This window comes from Oryx dammah, unplaced genomic scaffold (assembly GCF_014754425.2).
Source record: "Oryx dammah isolate SB20612 unplaced genomic scaffold, SCBI_Odam_1.1 HiC_scaffold_26, whole genome shotgun sequence".
NCBI classification, from domain to species: Eukaryota; Metazoa; Chordata; class Mammalia; order Artiodactyla; family Bovidae; genus Oryx; species Oryx dammah.
The window spans coordinates 27,659,455-27,675,512 of NW_024070210.1; the positions used below are offsets into that span (position 1 = coordinate 27,659,455).

The following is a 16,058-nucleotide window of genomic DNA, read 5'->3' on the forward strand; positions in this document are numbered from 1 at the left end:
GACCAGATAGACAGATGCAAGGTCCCGAAGAACTTTTCATGTCAGAGTAAGAAGTAAGTAAACACTTAATCCTTTATGTAATGAGCCACCAAAGATTTTAGGTGAGAGAGCGACATGATTTTATATACATATATATATGTCATATAAAACGATACCAGGCTAGCCTATCCAGGGTGATCAGATAAGTAAAGGGGGTGAGAATGGAGGTGGGGTGGCCGATGGAGAGCCTATTTCTGTCACACAGGGAGGAATCTATGAATCCATGACCAAGACATGACCTCGGGAATAGGAAAGAAGGGACATTTTTTGAGAGATTTATTGAGATTTATTTTGAGCAGTTTGAATGCTGAAATCCTCAAAACTTGATAACTGTCTGGGTGTGGCAGGAAAGGGGGTGGGCTTCATAGTGATGGTCACAAGAGAAGCAGATGAAGAATTGATTCAGGAGAAATGAGATTCCCTTTGGGAAGTTTACCTGTTGAACACCTATGGAATACCTACATGGAAATATGCAGCAGGCATTTGGCTTCTGTATCAGGAATTTAGGGAAAGAGTTTTGTGCTAAGAAGTAAACCTGAGAATCCTTCATGTATTGAAGTCAGTTGAAACATGGACAGGCAGTAAATCAGCCAGGAGAGGTTGAGGGTAATTGTATTGAGAAGCCTAATATATAATAGAAGCAGGGATAAGGCTAGCCCCAGAAAATGATTTTGCAAGAGATGTCAGCCGGGGAGCTGACTAAGATCTAGGAGGAAGTGGTATCATAGAACCCTTTACAATTCTTACCAAATATTTTGTAATATTGAAATGATATTGAACATGGCTACAGAAAATGGTGCTTTTTGATTGTTTGGAGTCTAGAGCAGGTGGTCCTCAGGGTGGATCACCTTCTCTTGTAGAGATCTGCCCACATCAGAGGTCAAGAGAGTATGTTCTTCCATCATTTGGCCTTAATTCTAGTAGGTCCTGATTCTTTACAGTCTAGCTGAAGGTTATGGCTATTTTATAGTTTGGTTTGGGGATAAAGACTCTGTGTCTTTTTCCTTTGTTTTTAGAAAAAAATTTATAGTAGAAATAAATTTCTCTGTAGTATTTAAATAGAAGTACCACGGTTCTTTAAAAAATTGGAGCCAAGTGGAAGAAAACATCTGCAGCACTGTATTTATTTTTAAAATTAACCCTGTTTGAGTTCATGCATTTTGACTACAGGTTTCTTTAGAGCAGAAGCAAGGCATATTTATCTTAATGTCCCCAGGGCCCAACTCAGAGCCTGACATATAGAAATGCTTGATAAAGACTTATTTTGGTCTTCTTGTTCATAATTACATAGTTCCTTTGATTTGAGAGCTTCCAGACTCTCTTGAATCTTCTTACCCCTCAACATCTCATGTCACTGACTGATGCCACTCATCGTCTGAATTTTATTTTATTATTATTTTTTTCTTTTTTTTTTGTTTTCATCTGAATTTTATTAATGCTGCCCTTTTGAACTGTTCGAAGTTCAGTATCTCCCCTCCCCCAAGTGTTCAAGTGAAATAAGAATTGGTTTAAGGCCGTGTATATGCCAAGGCCTTTGAGAGTAGGAATCTAAATAGAGCCAGGCCTGAGGATATCGAGCTTGAGATAGAAAACTGAGACAGGATGCTCCTGTTCCTCTTTTGCTTCCTCTAGGTCTCCTGTTTCTACTTCTCTTTGTTTTCACTCTCTCTATTTCACATTTTTCTTTTTTAAAATTTCAAACATATGCCATCATATAGAGTATGATAAAATGCATTCTTAACCTTTTTCACTGTAACTATACAACACTATCGGAGAAGGCAATGGCACCCCACTCCAGTACTCTTGCCTGGAAAATCCCATGGACGGAGGGGCCTGGTGGGCTGCAGTCCATGGGGTTGCTAAGAGTCGGACACGACTGAGCGACTTCACTTTCACTTTTCACTTTCATGCATTGGAGAAGGAAATGGCAACCCACTCCAGTGTTCTTGCCTGGAGAATCCCAGGAATGGGGGAGCCTGGTAGGCTGCTGTCTATGGGATCGCACAGAGTCGGACACGACTGAAGCGACTTAGCATACAACGCTATAGTTAGAGTCTCATTAATATTGTATCTGTTCTACTTTACCAAATAGTTCTTCTATGTTGGTCAGAATTAAGCTCAGATTAGGTAAAGAATCTACCCAATTCAGGAGACCTAGGTTTGATCCCTGGGTTGGGAAGATCCTCTGGAAAAGGGAATGGCTATCCATTCCAGTGTTCTTACCTGGAGAATTCCATGGACAGAGGAGCCTGGTGGGTTACAGTCCATGAAGTCACAAAGAGTTGGACATAACTGAGCAGCTGACACTTTCACTTCACTTTCAGATTATGTTAGATTCCTTGTCTCCCCTCTGGGAGACAGAATTAGTAGTAAGGAAGTCATGGACTCTGTGAGACTTGAGATGATGATCAGATGAGAGAGTCCTGGGTCACTGCTTTGTCTTCCTCTTCTGCACCAGGAATGACATTAACCTTTCTGAGTGGCTTATTGCATGCTTTGCAAAAAAAGTCACTTTGGGAACTTCATGGACTGAATAAAGTCTATGGTGTGTTGAATAAAGTCTATGCTGTGTTTCCATTTGGATAATGCTCTATTTGGTATTTTGAGCTTCTCAACAAAATATGAATCTTCTTGCTGCTATTCGCTTATAGTATTCTTTTCTATGACTATTGCTAGAGGATGTAAGATTTCATAGGTATCCCATTCTAGGTTCAACTCTTCACTTTTTCACAGTTTAACAAATTTAGTGATTTTCATAACTGGCAGGAGGTGGTAGAAGCAGCAGTGACGTTTGCTCATTCTCCTAATATAATATATGCAGAAATATTTCCTGTTTGCTTGACAGTAAAACTAGGATTCCTTTTTTCAGAAGTTTTGCTGTTCATAGTGTTTATAAAGTAAGAAATAAAATCTTTTAAAGTAGAGGAAATATTTTATAAGGAGAAGAAATGAAAGGTCTGAATTTATCACCCTATTTATATACTCTGTGTATTGCATCTGAGCTATTTTCTTCTTTGGTTTTTCTCTGTGCTATTTATACTCCCCTTATGAAAATAAACTGGGTCTTACCTAATGAAACTTTTTTGTAAATCTAATAATTCACAAATATCTTATTTCCTTATGGGAAGGAATCTGAGTATAAAAACTTTATCATTTAAACTTTTTCGTTGGCTTAAAGTCAGAGCTGTATTATGTATGTGTATGTTCTTAGTATATAAATTGTGCTTGAGTTCATTAAGGTGAGCCATTGTTTGTTTTCACCAGCCTTTGCTTTTCTGAAAGTGTATCATTTCTTTTCTTTTATTCAGGGAATCAGCAGTCTCTTCAGTTCTTTAAAAGTGGTACGTCTCTTGAGACTGGGCCGTGTTGCCAGGAAATTGGACCATTACCTGGAGTATGGAGCAGCTGTCCTTGTGCTCCTGGTTTGTGTGTTCGGGCTAGTTGCTCACTGGCTGGCCTGCATATGGTACAGCATTGGGGACTACGAGGTCATCGATGAAGTCACAAACACCATCCAGATAGACAGTTGGCTCTACCAGCTGGCCTTGAGCATTGGGACTCCGTATCGATACAATACCAGTGCAGGGATATGGGAAGGAGGCCCCAGCAAGGATTCCCTGTATGTGTCCTCTCTCTACTTTACCATGACAAGCCTTACAACCATAGGATTTGGAAACATAGCTCCTACCACAGACGTGGAGAAGATGTTTTCAGTGGCCATGATGATGGTTGGCTGTAAGTATCTTTTCTGTTTTTTGTTTTTTTTTTTTTAAGTATTATTGTTGGCAGCTCTTCAGCTCCAATCTTGGATAGGAGTAAAATGAAACTACTTTGTCTTCAGAAGGATGTTCAAACCATTTCATTTACCTTGCTTTAATTTTTATTCAGCCTTAGAAAATAGAAATTCAAACTGATATATTTTACTCTTTAGAATGTATTAGCACATGAAAAACAGTATGCATGGAGTGATAAAAAAATCAGAATGGTATTTCTTTGATTTAATTCTGTTTATAGTATTGTTCCCAGCAGAGCTATTTCCAAAGAAAGAGCAACATCAAGAAAGACAGTGTCTGGCATATTCCACAGGTTTTGTTGGCAATGTACTAAATTATGAAAAGTAGACAGGATGTGATGTGAGATAGCCTATTTATAAAATGTTTTAGTTAATAGTCTTATGTAGGCTTTTACAATTTAGACTAGTAAAAGTGTTTATAAATCTAGTCTCCATTACAGAATTCTAGGTGGAATATATGCCAGGTTGAGAGAATGAAGGGATTAGTAATTGTCAGAGCATTCAGCAATGATGAACGTGTCTAGGATGAGGCATGCAGACCTGAGTACCAAATGACTTGCTGATGTTCTTGGGAGTAGGATGCTTCTCTACAGGAGTGAAGGACCAGGTATTCTATCACTACCATCAGACTGAGATTGGACAATACAGGAGATCAGAACATTAAGGAAATGTATACAAAAGAAGCTGTTGAAAAAGGAGATTTTTAGGGAGACTTCACCACCATATACACCGTGTGTCACATTGACTTGGATGATTTATCCAAGCCTAGTTCTGAGACCTGGAGTAACCTTAGGACTGAAGTTATGATTAGTGTTACTATGTAGCCTCTGGGTCATGTTAATTGTTTTTGGTCTAAGCCATCCTTTTTGAGATTCCATGTTATGCAATTTTATATTTTGACATTAATGGGAAAAATGTTAGAGTCTAGGAATGTCAGTTGACTTGTGGAAGGTCAGTATATTGGGTCTAAACAAGGTAATTTGCAGAGTTCAGAATGTCTGCAAGTTACTGGACACTGATGTTAACAGTGTTTCGTTTTCCATACTCTTAACTGGGTACAGAAACAAGAACACACAGGTTCTCTTTGCTGCTTAAAAGTGCGAGAGGTAGGGTGTCAATTCCGAGTGATGTTTGCTCCACATTTAGGAGGAGAATGTTCTCAAAACGAGCTCTTGATGATCTCTTAATTAAACTGCTGCCTACATACTGAAAGTGATAAGATGTATTGGCAGAAGAGGTGCTTTATAAATTCAGAAGACAACATTTGGTCAGATATAGTATTTATTATTATGCTACTTTTTAATATTTATATAATGCATTTTTCCTTATACTTGAGCATGGTTAAGTAAAAAAAAAAAATTCATGTTGAAGTAATTATAGACTCACTGAAATTTGCAAAGATAGTCTAGTGGAAGGGGAGGATAAGACAAATTGGGAGAGTAGGAATGACATTTATACATTATTGTGTGTTAAAAAGGTAGGTAGTGGGAACCTGCTGTATAGACCAGGGAGCTCAGTTTGGTGCTCTGTGATAACCTAGAGGAATGGGATGTAGGGGTAGGGAGGTGGGAAGGAGGCTCAAGAGGGAGGGATGTGTGTATACCTATAGCTGGTCCTGGTTGTATAACAGGAACAGCACGACATTGTAAAGCATTTTAACTCCAAAAAAAAAAAAATAAAATAAAATAGTGAGGACTTTGTGCTCTTCCCTTAGTTTCCTACAATAGTTATATCTTATAGGGCTCTAGTACAACATCAACATTGGCTGTGATACAGTGTGTGGATAGCTTTGTGTTGTATTATCACATTTGTGGATTCCTGTAACCACTGCTGAAATCAAAACACAGAATTGTTCTGTTACCTCAAAGATCTCCTTCACGTCATACCCACCCCTTCCCCCAAGCCTCCCTAACCCTGGCCACTACTGAACTGTTTTTTATCTATATAATTTTGTGATTTTGAAAATGTTACCTAAGTGGAATCATGCAAAATGTGGTTTTCTGAAATTGGTCTTTTCCACTCAGCATAAGTCTCTTGAAATCTATCTAAGTGGTTGAGTGTATTAATAATTTGTTCCTTCTTATTCCTGAATAGTATTTCATGGTTTGGATATATTGTTGCTTAATCATTCATCCATTGAAGGACTTTTGATAATTTCCAGTTTTTGATTACTATAATAATAAATTCACTAAATTCATTGCTAAAGGGCTTTTTTGAAAAAGAACATTTTCAAAGTTTAGTTCTGAAGCAGTTGTGGAGAATAGCATACCTTGTTTGTGTATAGTTTTTTGTTTGGACATAACTTTTCAGTTCTCTGGGATAAATATCCAGAAAAGAAATTTCTTGGACAAATAGTGTTCTATTTTTATAAAAAAAAATTGTCAAACTATTTTTCAGAGTGGGCATATTAGTGTAGTTTAATTTTTCAACAAGACAATAACAGAAAAATAAAATCTATATAGAGCTGAAGGACACCATTATTCACTTTGTTTCTCAGACTCCAAACCTGGGAATTATCTTAGATTCATGTTTTTTCTTATGTATTACATCTATTCATAACAAGTCTTGTTGACTTTACCATTAAAGTATGTTTGATTATTTCTCCCCACTTCTGTAGCTTACCATCCAAGATAAGCTAATAATCTCCTATATGTTGCTTCTATTTTTACCCTTGACTCATAATCTCTGCTCAGAAAGTAAGAACATATTGTTCCTGTGTTCAGAGTCTTCCAGTGTTTTTCATTGCATGTGAAATAAAATCCTGATCTCCCACCCCTTCAATCAAAGCTTTAATGGTCTGGCCCTCACCTGCCTCACTCACCTCACTTTTTACCATTCCCACTCTTGCTTATCCTACTCAATCCATGCCAACCATATTGCTGTACACATCAGAAAATAGTACCGTCTCAGACTCCTTGTACTGCTTCTCCCACTGCTTATAAACCCCTCCCCTGATTTATGCCGCAATTCGGGCAGGTCTCCAATCAAACCACCTCTCCAGAAATTCATCTCAATGCTACCCACTGCAATGCCAATCACTCTTGTTCTCTTCCCTTTAATCTTTTCTTTATTGTACCTACAAGGCCTGAAACCATGTTTACTCTCTTTTCCTTTTCTTCAGAATGTAAGCTCCATGACAATATGGCCTTTGTCTGCTGTTTTTTTGTTTTTTTTTTTTTTTTTCTGGTCTCTATATACTCAACTTCTAAACAGTTCTTAATGCTGTGCCCAATCAAAATGTGTTGTATGGTGAATGAAGTTGAAGATGTCCCTGATGATCATAATGAAAATCTCCAGTCCTTGATTCCACCCCATTTGGATCTCTGATGAACACACATGCCAGAAGAAAGCACACGTTGAATTGCAGCTGTGATTCCTTTGTGAAAGCCTGGTGAGCTTGCCTGCATTGTCTGCCCGTGGTAGTGCAGCAGCTACTTCAGCGGATTGTTGCTGTTGTCGTTTAGTTGTTAAGTCCTGTCCGACTCTTTTGCGACCTCGTGGACTCTGCCAGACTCTTCTGTCCATGGGGTGTCCCAGCCTGAAGTTTCTCATGTGGCCTGATAAGTTCTGAGAGGCGAGGCAGTAGAATCACCAACAACCGTTTCTCCCACTGTAGTTTTTGTTTTTTACCAACTACCTTCTGAAACTACAACCTCTAGAAATTTTCACATAGATTCAGTTGAGTTTTCAAAACGTCATTTAGTTCGCTGTTGGCCTCCTTCTTCCCTAATTCATGTATAGCCAATTATATTGCTATATCAACATTACTTTCTTCTGTCTCCCCTTCAGTTCCTGTCTTGATTTTAAGACGATCTAGGCAAAAAGTGGATCCTTTCCCTTCTTGAGTTTCTGCTATATCTCCTTTCAAACCTGAACAAACCAATTTTTGATATCTTTTGAGTTTGGTTTTCTTTTTATGCATCTGAAAAAATCCATCTTCTGTAGCCAGAGTGTTCCAAGGAGATGCCTTTTAATTTCCTTCTTAGTCCTTGGGTCCTTGGTAATTTCATGGAATGCTTCCTTTGAAACAACCCAAGAAGATGATTGAAAACTGTTAAGTGCCATGAAGTGTTACAGTAACTTCCCACAATTCCAAATCTTATTAGACACATGTGTACAAAATATCAGCCAAATGTGGCTGTTGCAGCTGTTTGTGTTCTTAATATAATTTTTTTCCAATATAATTATTTTCCTGTGACAGGACCAAGGAAGACAGAGGAAAACAAACCTAGTAAGTGTTCTTAGAACCTAAGAAGTGTTATCAGCCTCAGACTTATCCAGAGATAGTGCGTGCGTGTGTGTGTGTGTGTGTGTGTGTGTGTGTGTGATGGACAAGGGGAGGAAGGAGATAAAAAACAGGTTTCTGCTTTCAGTTGTGCTAGGATTCCAGTCACTCTGTGCTGGCTGCTTGAGAAGCACCACCTGTAACCTTATAACTCAATAACTGAGAAAGACGTTTTTCAGAAGGTTGATGGAGATACCAACTGCCTATTTTCTGTTGAGAAAGTAGTCACTGCTTGTAAATGATAGATTCTTTTTTTCTGGAGAAAGCCACCTGAAACTTTTGTGCCTTCCAGCAAAGTTTAAAAATTTAAATGGCAGCAATTCCAGTTCCTAGAGCCTGTCTGAACCTTCTTCCTTCTTTAATGGCCTGTCTTCTCAGACTCCTCAGTTCTTTCTCCCTGATGCTGAATTGTGTGAACTCTGTCCTGGACCACAGTCTCAAGATTCTCCTTGTTAATATCATAGTTTATGACCATGGCCTCCCTTCAACCCCAGGCACCTTCTGTTTCCTCTTGATACCTTCTGTGTCAGCAGTGTCCCAGGGTATTTCTCTTTTCTGCTACCTAGGGATTTCTTAGGCTTAAATTTAGTGTTCTTACATTTGCTCCTGCTCAGATTCCAGATCTGGAAGGGTTGTTTCTTACATAGGTCTATTACCATGTGTTCTTTTTCTCAGATTTATCTTTTCTTCTATTCTCTATGCCTTGAGTGCACTCCCTTGGTTCTGGAAGCAGCCATTACTACCCCAGGACAGTCAGCCCCTCCTCATTCGTCTGTCTAATCATGAATGAACTTAACTACTCTGCTAACATTCACTAATCACCACTAAAGGGCTTTTGTGAAAAAGAGCATTTTCAAAGTTTAGTTCTGCAGTAGTTGTGAAGAATAGCATACCTTTTCTTTTTTAGATCAAGATGTGGGTAATCTCTGCCAGTTTGCTCAGTAAATACTTAATGATGCCTTCCTAAAATGCTTTCTATTCCATTTCATTCATATAATCTTATTATTGAGCCCCTAATAACTTTCTTTTTTCTGAAGATTAGCAGATTAATTTAGCTTTTCTATTCAGAAAACACCTTCATATGCTGATGACTTGTTTTGATTGCTATAAAACAAAGGAATATGAGTTATAAAATTTTCTGATATAATTATCCTTTTTGCCTTAATATTTTTATGAATCCTCTTTTAAAGATGTGTTAGGTAGTTAGAATAGAAAAAAGGAGTCCAAAATGGTGGTGGCTAAAAGAAAGAAGGGAAAAGTCCGTGAAAATAGAACAAAGGAAGGTCCGAGGACCAGAGTGAGGACCTCAGGTAAAACCAACAGCCCTCCTGGCAACCCAGTTTACATAGGGCAGGCTCAGCGGAAGGAGAAAAACATAAAAAGAGGAGCCAAAATTGAGCCGGGACTTCTCTTCTCTTTGCGTCTTTTGGGTCAGCCCGCCCACAAGCCTCAAGGATGTGTTTTCGTTTGCTTGCCAAATAAAACTGAGCTGTAACATGGAGCTGTAACACTGGTTTGTCTGTCGCTTCAAATTTTTGCTGTGGCGAGACAGAACCAAGGAAATTACACACTCCCCCTGACAGAAGTATCAAGAAAACAATTGCTTAGCTCTTGCTTCATTACTAAATAATCACATAAATTGCATTTTAGCTTATCCTAACCATTGTAAAAAACTATACACTTATGTTTTTCATTACAACTTTATAAAAAAAGAAACATAAAATAAGAATGTTTTATATAACTTTTGCCATAAATTATGTTCAACCAAAATTTTCTTTTCATTTGCTTTGTTTTGTTTTAATATATTATAAAATATTATACATGTTAGTAAACATGTTAACAGCCTATTTCAAAGGTCTATAAATACTTGGGTATTTATTTTATTTAAAAAGTTTTCACTTTTTCCATTGTTGCCCGCTTAGTTGCCAACTGAAGCAGCCTGACTCATGGAGTCTATAATGATCAGGATCTGTCCTGGTAGGATGCCATACAAAGTAAGTCTTTAAAAGTAAAACAAAGCAAAACAAAAACTACAAATGTGAAAACTGCCTGGGTTTAACTGGAAGAGAGGAAACCCAGTCATAACAATGCTACTGTAATTTTTAAATGGTCTGTAATTGATGATAGCTCCAACAGTCTAAGAACTTTCTATAATTGACTGGTATGGTTTATAATGCATCAGGCAAATGGTTTAACACATTTAGAAGAATAGCAGGACCATCTGCCAGTGGGATATGTATGACAGGAAATTCAGATCTCCATGAGGGTAGTTAAGAATGACCAGGGAGCAGTTAGTTACACACTGGTCACTCAATATCATGCAGAGGAGACCGATGCCACACATATTCTCTCTAGTACATGGGCTCATTTAGCACACTCAGTGGAGTTTAGATAAAAGCCAACCTGAGAGTGTGGTGTTGCACTTACCCCGCTCCATAGGAAACAGAAATAAATGCAAGATGGTGAGACTCAGAGACTGTAAAAATATATTAATAGAATAAGCTGGAGCAAAGGTCTGTGTGACCTTGGATGGCTTTGGATCGCTTTGGATTTTAATTTTTTCAAGTGCAAAATGCAGAAATTGAAATAAATAACTTTTAAGGTCTCTTTCAGTACTGACATTCGATATATCTGAGGTTTAGGTTAGTATAGTTATGACCCTGTTCTTAGACTTGGACTGGTTATTGGAGATGAGGTTAATATGGAAAAAGAAGAGGTGTCACTTAAAAGTTTAGGACTTTTCATGTACAGTGCATATTTTGTTTTATAGAGAGTATGATATGTCTTGTACAGAATATATTCAGTAACGAGTTGAGAGGGAAGACTGCCAAGGGATGTTATGGAGAAAAGAAATTAAGCTTTTGGAAATAACAGCGTTTTACGCTATAGAAGGTAGGCAGCTTGGAAGACTGAAAGACGTTTGCCTCAGGGTAAAGGAATGGACCCAGGGAGAATGCCCAGTGGGGACTCAGGGATATTTGGTCTGAATAGATATCTAGGCAGGGTTAAAAGCTGTTAACCTTTTAAAAGGGTTAAGAGTTGTTATACTTCTCCAAAAAATTAAAAAAATTGTCTATAAATCTTAACATGAGACTTTAGGTGACACAGATATAATAATAAGCTATATGTTAAATTTTTTCTTTACTATTGTGGTATAGTTAGGACATAGAGTGTGGACATGCTGATTTTCATTTCTGGTTTTAGTTTAGCCAGATGGAGAGAGCTTTAAGCTTAATGTTTATTTTGGAAACTGGGTCAGTTCTTTGTATCTGCTTTACCCTTGTTGTAAAGACTTTTTTCTTCCCTTTTCTTTAATGAGCTTAATATCCTATGAAGAAACATATTTTGTGGAGCCCAAAGTTCAGGGTTCAGTTCAGTTCAGTCGCTCAGTCGTGTCTGACTCTTTGTGACCCCATGAATTGCAGCACGCCCGGCCTCCCTGTCCATCACCCACTCCCGGTTATGGGCACCTTTTTTATGGTTTATTAGTTTCAGATGTACAGTCCAGTAGTTTGAAAACTGTTTGAAAATTGTCCTGTTTGTCATGTGTTTGGTACAAATATTGTGCCTAGTTGATGAAAGTGAAATTATTAGTTGCTCAGTTGTGTCGGACTCTTTGCAATACTATGGACCATAGCTGACCAGGCTCCTCTGTCCTTGGAATTCTCCAGGCAGGAGTCCTGGGGTGGATAGCAATTCCTTTCTCCAGAGGATCTCCCATCGCAGGTATTGCATCCCGGTCTCCTGCATTGCAGTCAGATTCTTCACTGTCTGAGTCAATAGGGGAGCCCTAGTTGGTAGATGTGGAGAAGGCGATGGCACCCCACTCCAGTACTCTTGCCTGGAAAATGCCATGGACGGAGGAGCCTGGTAGGCTGCAGTCCATGGAGTTGCTAGGAGTCGGACGTGACTGAGCGACTTCACTTTCACTTTTCACTTTCATGCATTGGAGAAGGACATGGCAAGCCACTCCAGTGTTCTTGCCTGGAGAATCCCAGGGACGGGGGAGCCTGGTGGGCTGCCGTCTATGGGGTCGCACAGAGTCAGACACGACTGAAGTGACTTGGCAGCAGCAGCAGCAGTTGGTAGATGTGCTCCTTGAACATATGTTGAAAAAAAATTAATAAAAAAAGTTCACCTAGTTTAGCTTGAGGAATCCAGGAAGGTTTCTAGGAGGAATTGACTCTTGAGCTCAGGATGCAAAAGCAAGTAGGTAAATGAGGCAAGACTAAGGTACTTTCCAGGGAAAGGGAACTTATGTGAAAAAACACAGGAATGAACTGAGTTGATCTATCTGCTGTTCTCTGCGTATTTCACTTTAGCTTGCATGGAAAGCTACCAAGATGCCAAAGGCCTTGTATAGTTTGAGAAGGATTTTTTTATTTTTGCTGATGGTTATAAGATAAATAAGGATTTTATTGTCTCCAGTGTGGAAGACAGATTGAAGGAGATGCAGGCTGTGGGCAAAGAAACCAGTTAGGGTGCTCTTGGAGTAATCCAGGAAGACATAAACTGAGTTGGTAGAGATATGATGGATGATACAGCTTAGAACTGGCAAAATCTTTTTTTTATAAAGGGCCAGATAATTGTCTTAGGCTTCACAGGCTAATGTCTCTTTTGAAACTACTCATCTTTGCTGTTGTAGTGCTAAAGCAGCCATAGAAAGCACACAAACAAACGAGCCTGCTACATTCTAATAAAACTTTAAACAGATATAGATGGCCAGACTTGGCACATGGCCCATAGTTGCCCATGGTCTAGCATAGACAGTTTGGCTTATAAAAAGGCCTTGGACTTTGGAATCAGACAAATCTAGGTTCATTTTTTATCTCTTATTAAGAATTTGCATTAATTATCTAAACTGTCATCTATAAAATGGAGATAATAGGCCCTACATACAGAGTCATTTGAAGTGCTAAGTAAGGGATTGTACGTAAAATTCCTGGCATGCTGCAGTCCGTGGCGTTGCAAAGAGTCGACATGACTGAGCGACTGAACTGAACTGATGTACAGTTCCTGAAACATTTAAGTTGTTTTGGTGAATGAATGATGAGTGAGAGTAGAAAGAAGAGTTCAAAAGGACTTGTAGATTTCTGGCTAATTCTGATGAGAGAATGACAAAGCTCTTTCTAAGGTGGGAAAGAAGGGGCAGGTAATACTGGGACAAGAGGGCAGTCCCTTTTTGGAGATGCTGAGTGTGAGGGATTTGCAGGTCATTTGTTAGAAATGTCCACTAGATTAGAAGTGATAAAATTTAGAAGTGTGGCTTTGGATTCCACTTTCAAGTTCAAGAAAATACATTTCTACTAGATTATTTGGTTATTATATATGCATGGGATTTCCTTACATGTTACAAAGTAGAAAACAAAAAAATGATTTTGAGAGAAGCTTTTAATGAAAGTCTGCTTTCTAAGAACAGGTATGTTAGTCAGGGGAGAATTTTATTTTATATTTAATTGGAGGATATTTGTTTTACAATGTTGAGTTGGTTTCTGCCATACAACAACTTGAATCTGTTATAGCCCCTCCCTCTGGAGCTGTTCTCCCCTTTCCCAGTCAGGGGAGAATTTTATTTACTGATGACTACAAGATACTTTGGGACCTTTAAATAAATGTAGTTTTGATTTCCATGATTGTGTATATTGCCTGGGGCAGGTTGTTGCTTTAAAGGGAAAGTGGTGCTCTGCTATAGAGAAACATTGAGGACTTAATGATCCTTACATATGTAGTATCAAGGGTCAGTGAACATATTATTTAAATTTTGATGGAGATAAAATAGTTAGATTTTTTCCCCTATGTATTGAAAGACTAACAAATCCATAGATGACTATATTTAGAACATGTTAAGATAAAAGTCATCCACAAAGACCTTTGTTGTTGTTCAGTCACCAAGTCATGTCTGAATCTTTGGCACCCCATGGACTACAGCATGCCAGGCTTCCTTTTCCTTCACTATCTCCTGGAGTTTGCCCAAATTCATGTCCATTGCATTGGTGATGCCATCCAACCATCTCATCCTCTGTTGCCATCTTCTCCTGCCTTCAATCTTTCCCAGCATCAGGGTCTTTTCCAGTGAGTCAATCTTCACATCAGGTGGCCAAAGCCTTGGAACTTCAGCTTCAGCATCAGTGCTTCCAATGAGTATTCAAGGTTGATTTCATTTAAGACTGATTGGTTTGATCTTATTGCTATCCAGTTTAGTTCAGTTCAGTTGCCCAGTGGTGTCTAACTCTTTGTGACCCCATGGACTTCAGCATGCCAGGCTTCTCTGTCCATCACCAACACCCGGAGCATGCTCAAACTCATGTCCATTGAGTCAGTGGTTCCATCCAACCATCTCATCCTCTGGTGCCCCCTTCTCCTCCTGCCTTCAGTTTTTCCCAGCATCAGGGTCTTTTCCAGTGAGTCAGTTCTTCATATCAGGTGGCCAAAGTATTGGAGCTTCTGCTTCAGCAATGGTTCTTCTAATGAATATTCAAGACTGATTTCCTTTACGATTGATTGCTTTGATCTCCTTGAAGTCTAAGGACTCTCAAAGGTCTTCTTCTACACCACAGTTCAAAAGCATCAGTTCTTTAGTGTTCAGCTTTCATTATGGTTCAACTCTCACATCCATACGTGACTACTGGAAAAACCATATCTTTGACTAGATGGACCTTTGTCAGCAAAGTAATATATCTGCTTTTAATACTCTGTCTAGGTTTATGGTAGCTTTTCTTCCAAGGAGCAAGCATCTTTTAAGTTCATGGCTGGTCACCATCTGCAGTGATTTTGCAGTCCAAGAAAACAGTCTGTTACTGTTTCCATTGTTTCCCCATCTATTTGTCATGAAGTAATGGGACTGGATGCCATGATCTTAGGTTTTTGAATGCTGAGTTTTAAGCCAGCTTTTTCACTTTCCTCTTTCACTTTTATCAAGAGGCTCTTTAGATCCTGTAATCTTTTAGTTCCTCTTCGCAGATGGTGTCATCTGCATATTTTAGGTTATTGATTTTTCTCCCAGCAATCTTGATTCCAGCTTGTGCTTCATCCAGCCTGGCATTTTGCATAATTTGGTCTGCATATAAGTTAAATAAGCATGGTGACAATATACAGCCTTGACGTACTCCTTCCCAATTTGCAACCAGTCTGTTGTTCCATGACCAGTTCTTACTGTTGCATCTTGTCCTGCATACACATTTCTCAGGAGGCAGGTCAGGTGGTCTGGTATTCCCATCTCTTGAAGAATTTTCCACAGTTTGTTGTGATCTACACAGTCAAAGGATTTGGTGTAGTCAATAAAGCAAAAGTAGATGTTTTTCTGGAACTCTCTTGCTTTTTCTATGATTCAACTGATTTTGGCAATTTGAACTCTGGTTCCTCTGTGTTATCTTAATCCAGCTTGAACATCCGGAAGTTCACAGTTCATGTACTCTTGAAGCCTGGCCTGGAGAATTTTGAGCATTCCTTTGCTAGTATGTGAGATAAGTGCAATTGTGTGGTAGTTTGAGCATTCTTTGGCATTACCTTTCTTTGGGATTGGAATGAAAACTGCCCTTTTCCAGACCTGTGGCCACTGCTGAGTTTTCCAAATTTGCTGGCATATTGAGTGCAGTGCTTTTACAGCATCATCTTTTACAATTTGAAATAGCTCAACTGGAATTCCATCACCTCCACTAGCTTTGTTTGTAGTGATGCTTCATAAGGTCCTCTTGACTTCACACTCCAGGATGTCTGGCTCTAAGTGAGTGATCACACCATCATGGTTATCTGGGTCATGAAGATCTTTTTTGTATAGTTCTCCTGTGTATTCTTGCCACAACTTAATATCTTCTGCTTCTGTTAGGCCCATACTGTTTCTGTCCTTTATTGTTCCCATCTTTGCATGGAATATTCCCTTGTATCTCTAATTTTCTTGAGGAGATGTCTAGTCTTTCCCATTCTATTGTTTTCCTCTATGCA

General features: G+C 38.8%; 1 protein-coding gene across 1 annotated transcript in view; it reads left to right on the forward strand.

Moving 5' to 3' along the window:
* KCNH5 (potassium voltage-gated channel subfamily H member 5) overlaps positions 1–16,058 on the forward strand; it is a 358,894-nt gene that overhangs the window by 89,978 nt on the left and 252,858 nt on the right. The window contains exon 7 of the mRNA XM_040226310.1: positions 3,348–3,774. Coding sequence (XP_040082244.1) covers positions 3,348–3,774 — 427 coding nt within the window. The remainder of the gene's footprint in view (positions 1–3,347; positions 3,775–16,058) is intronic.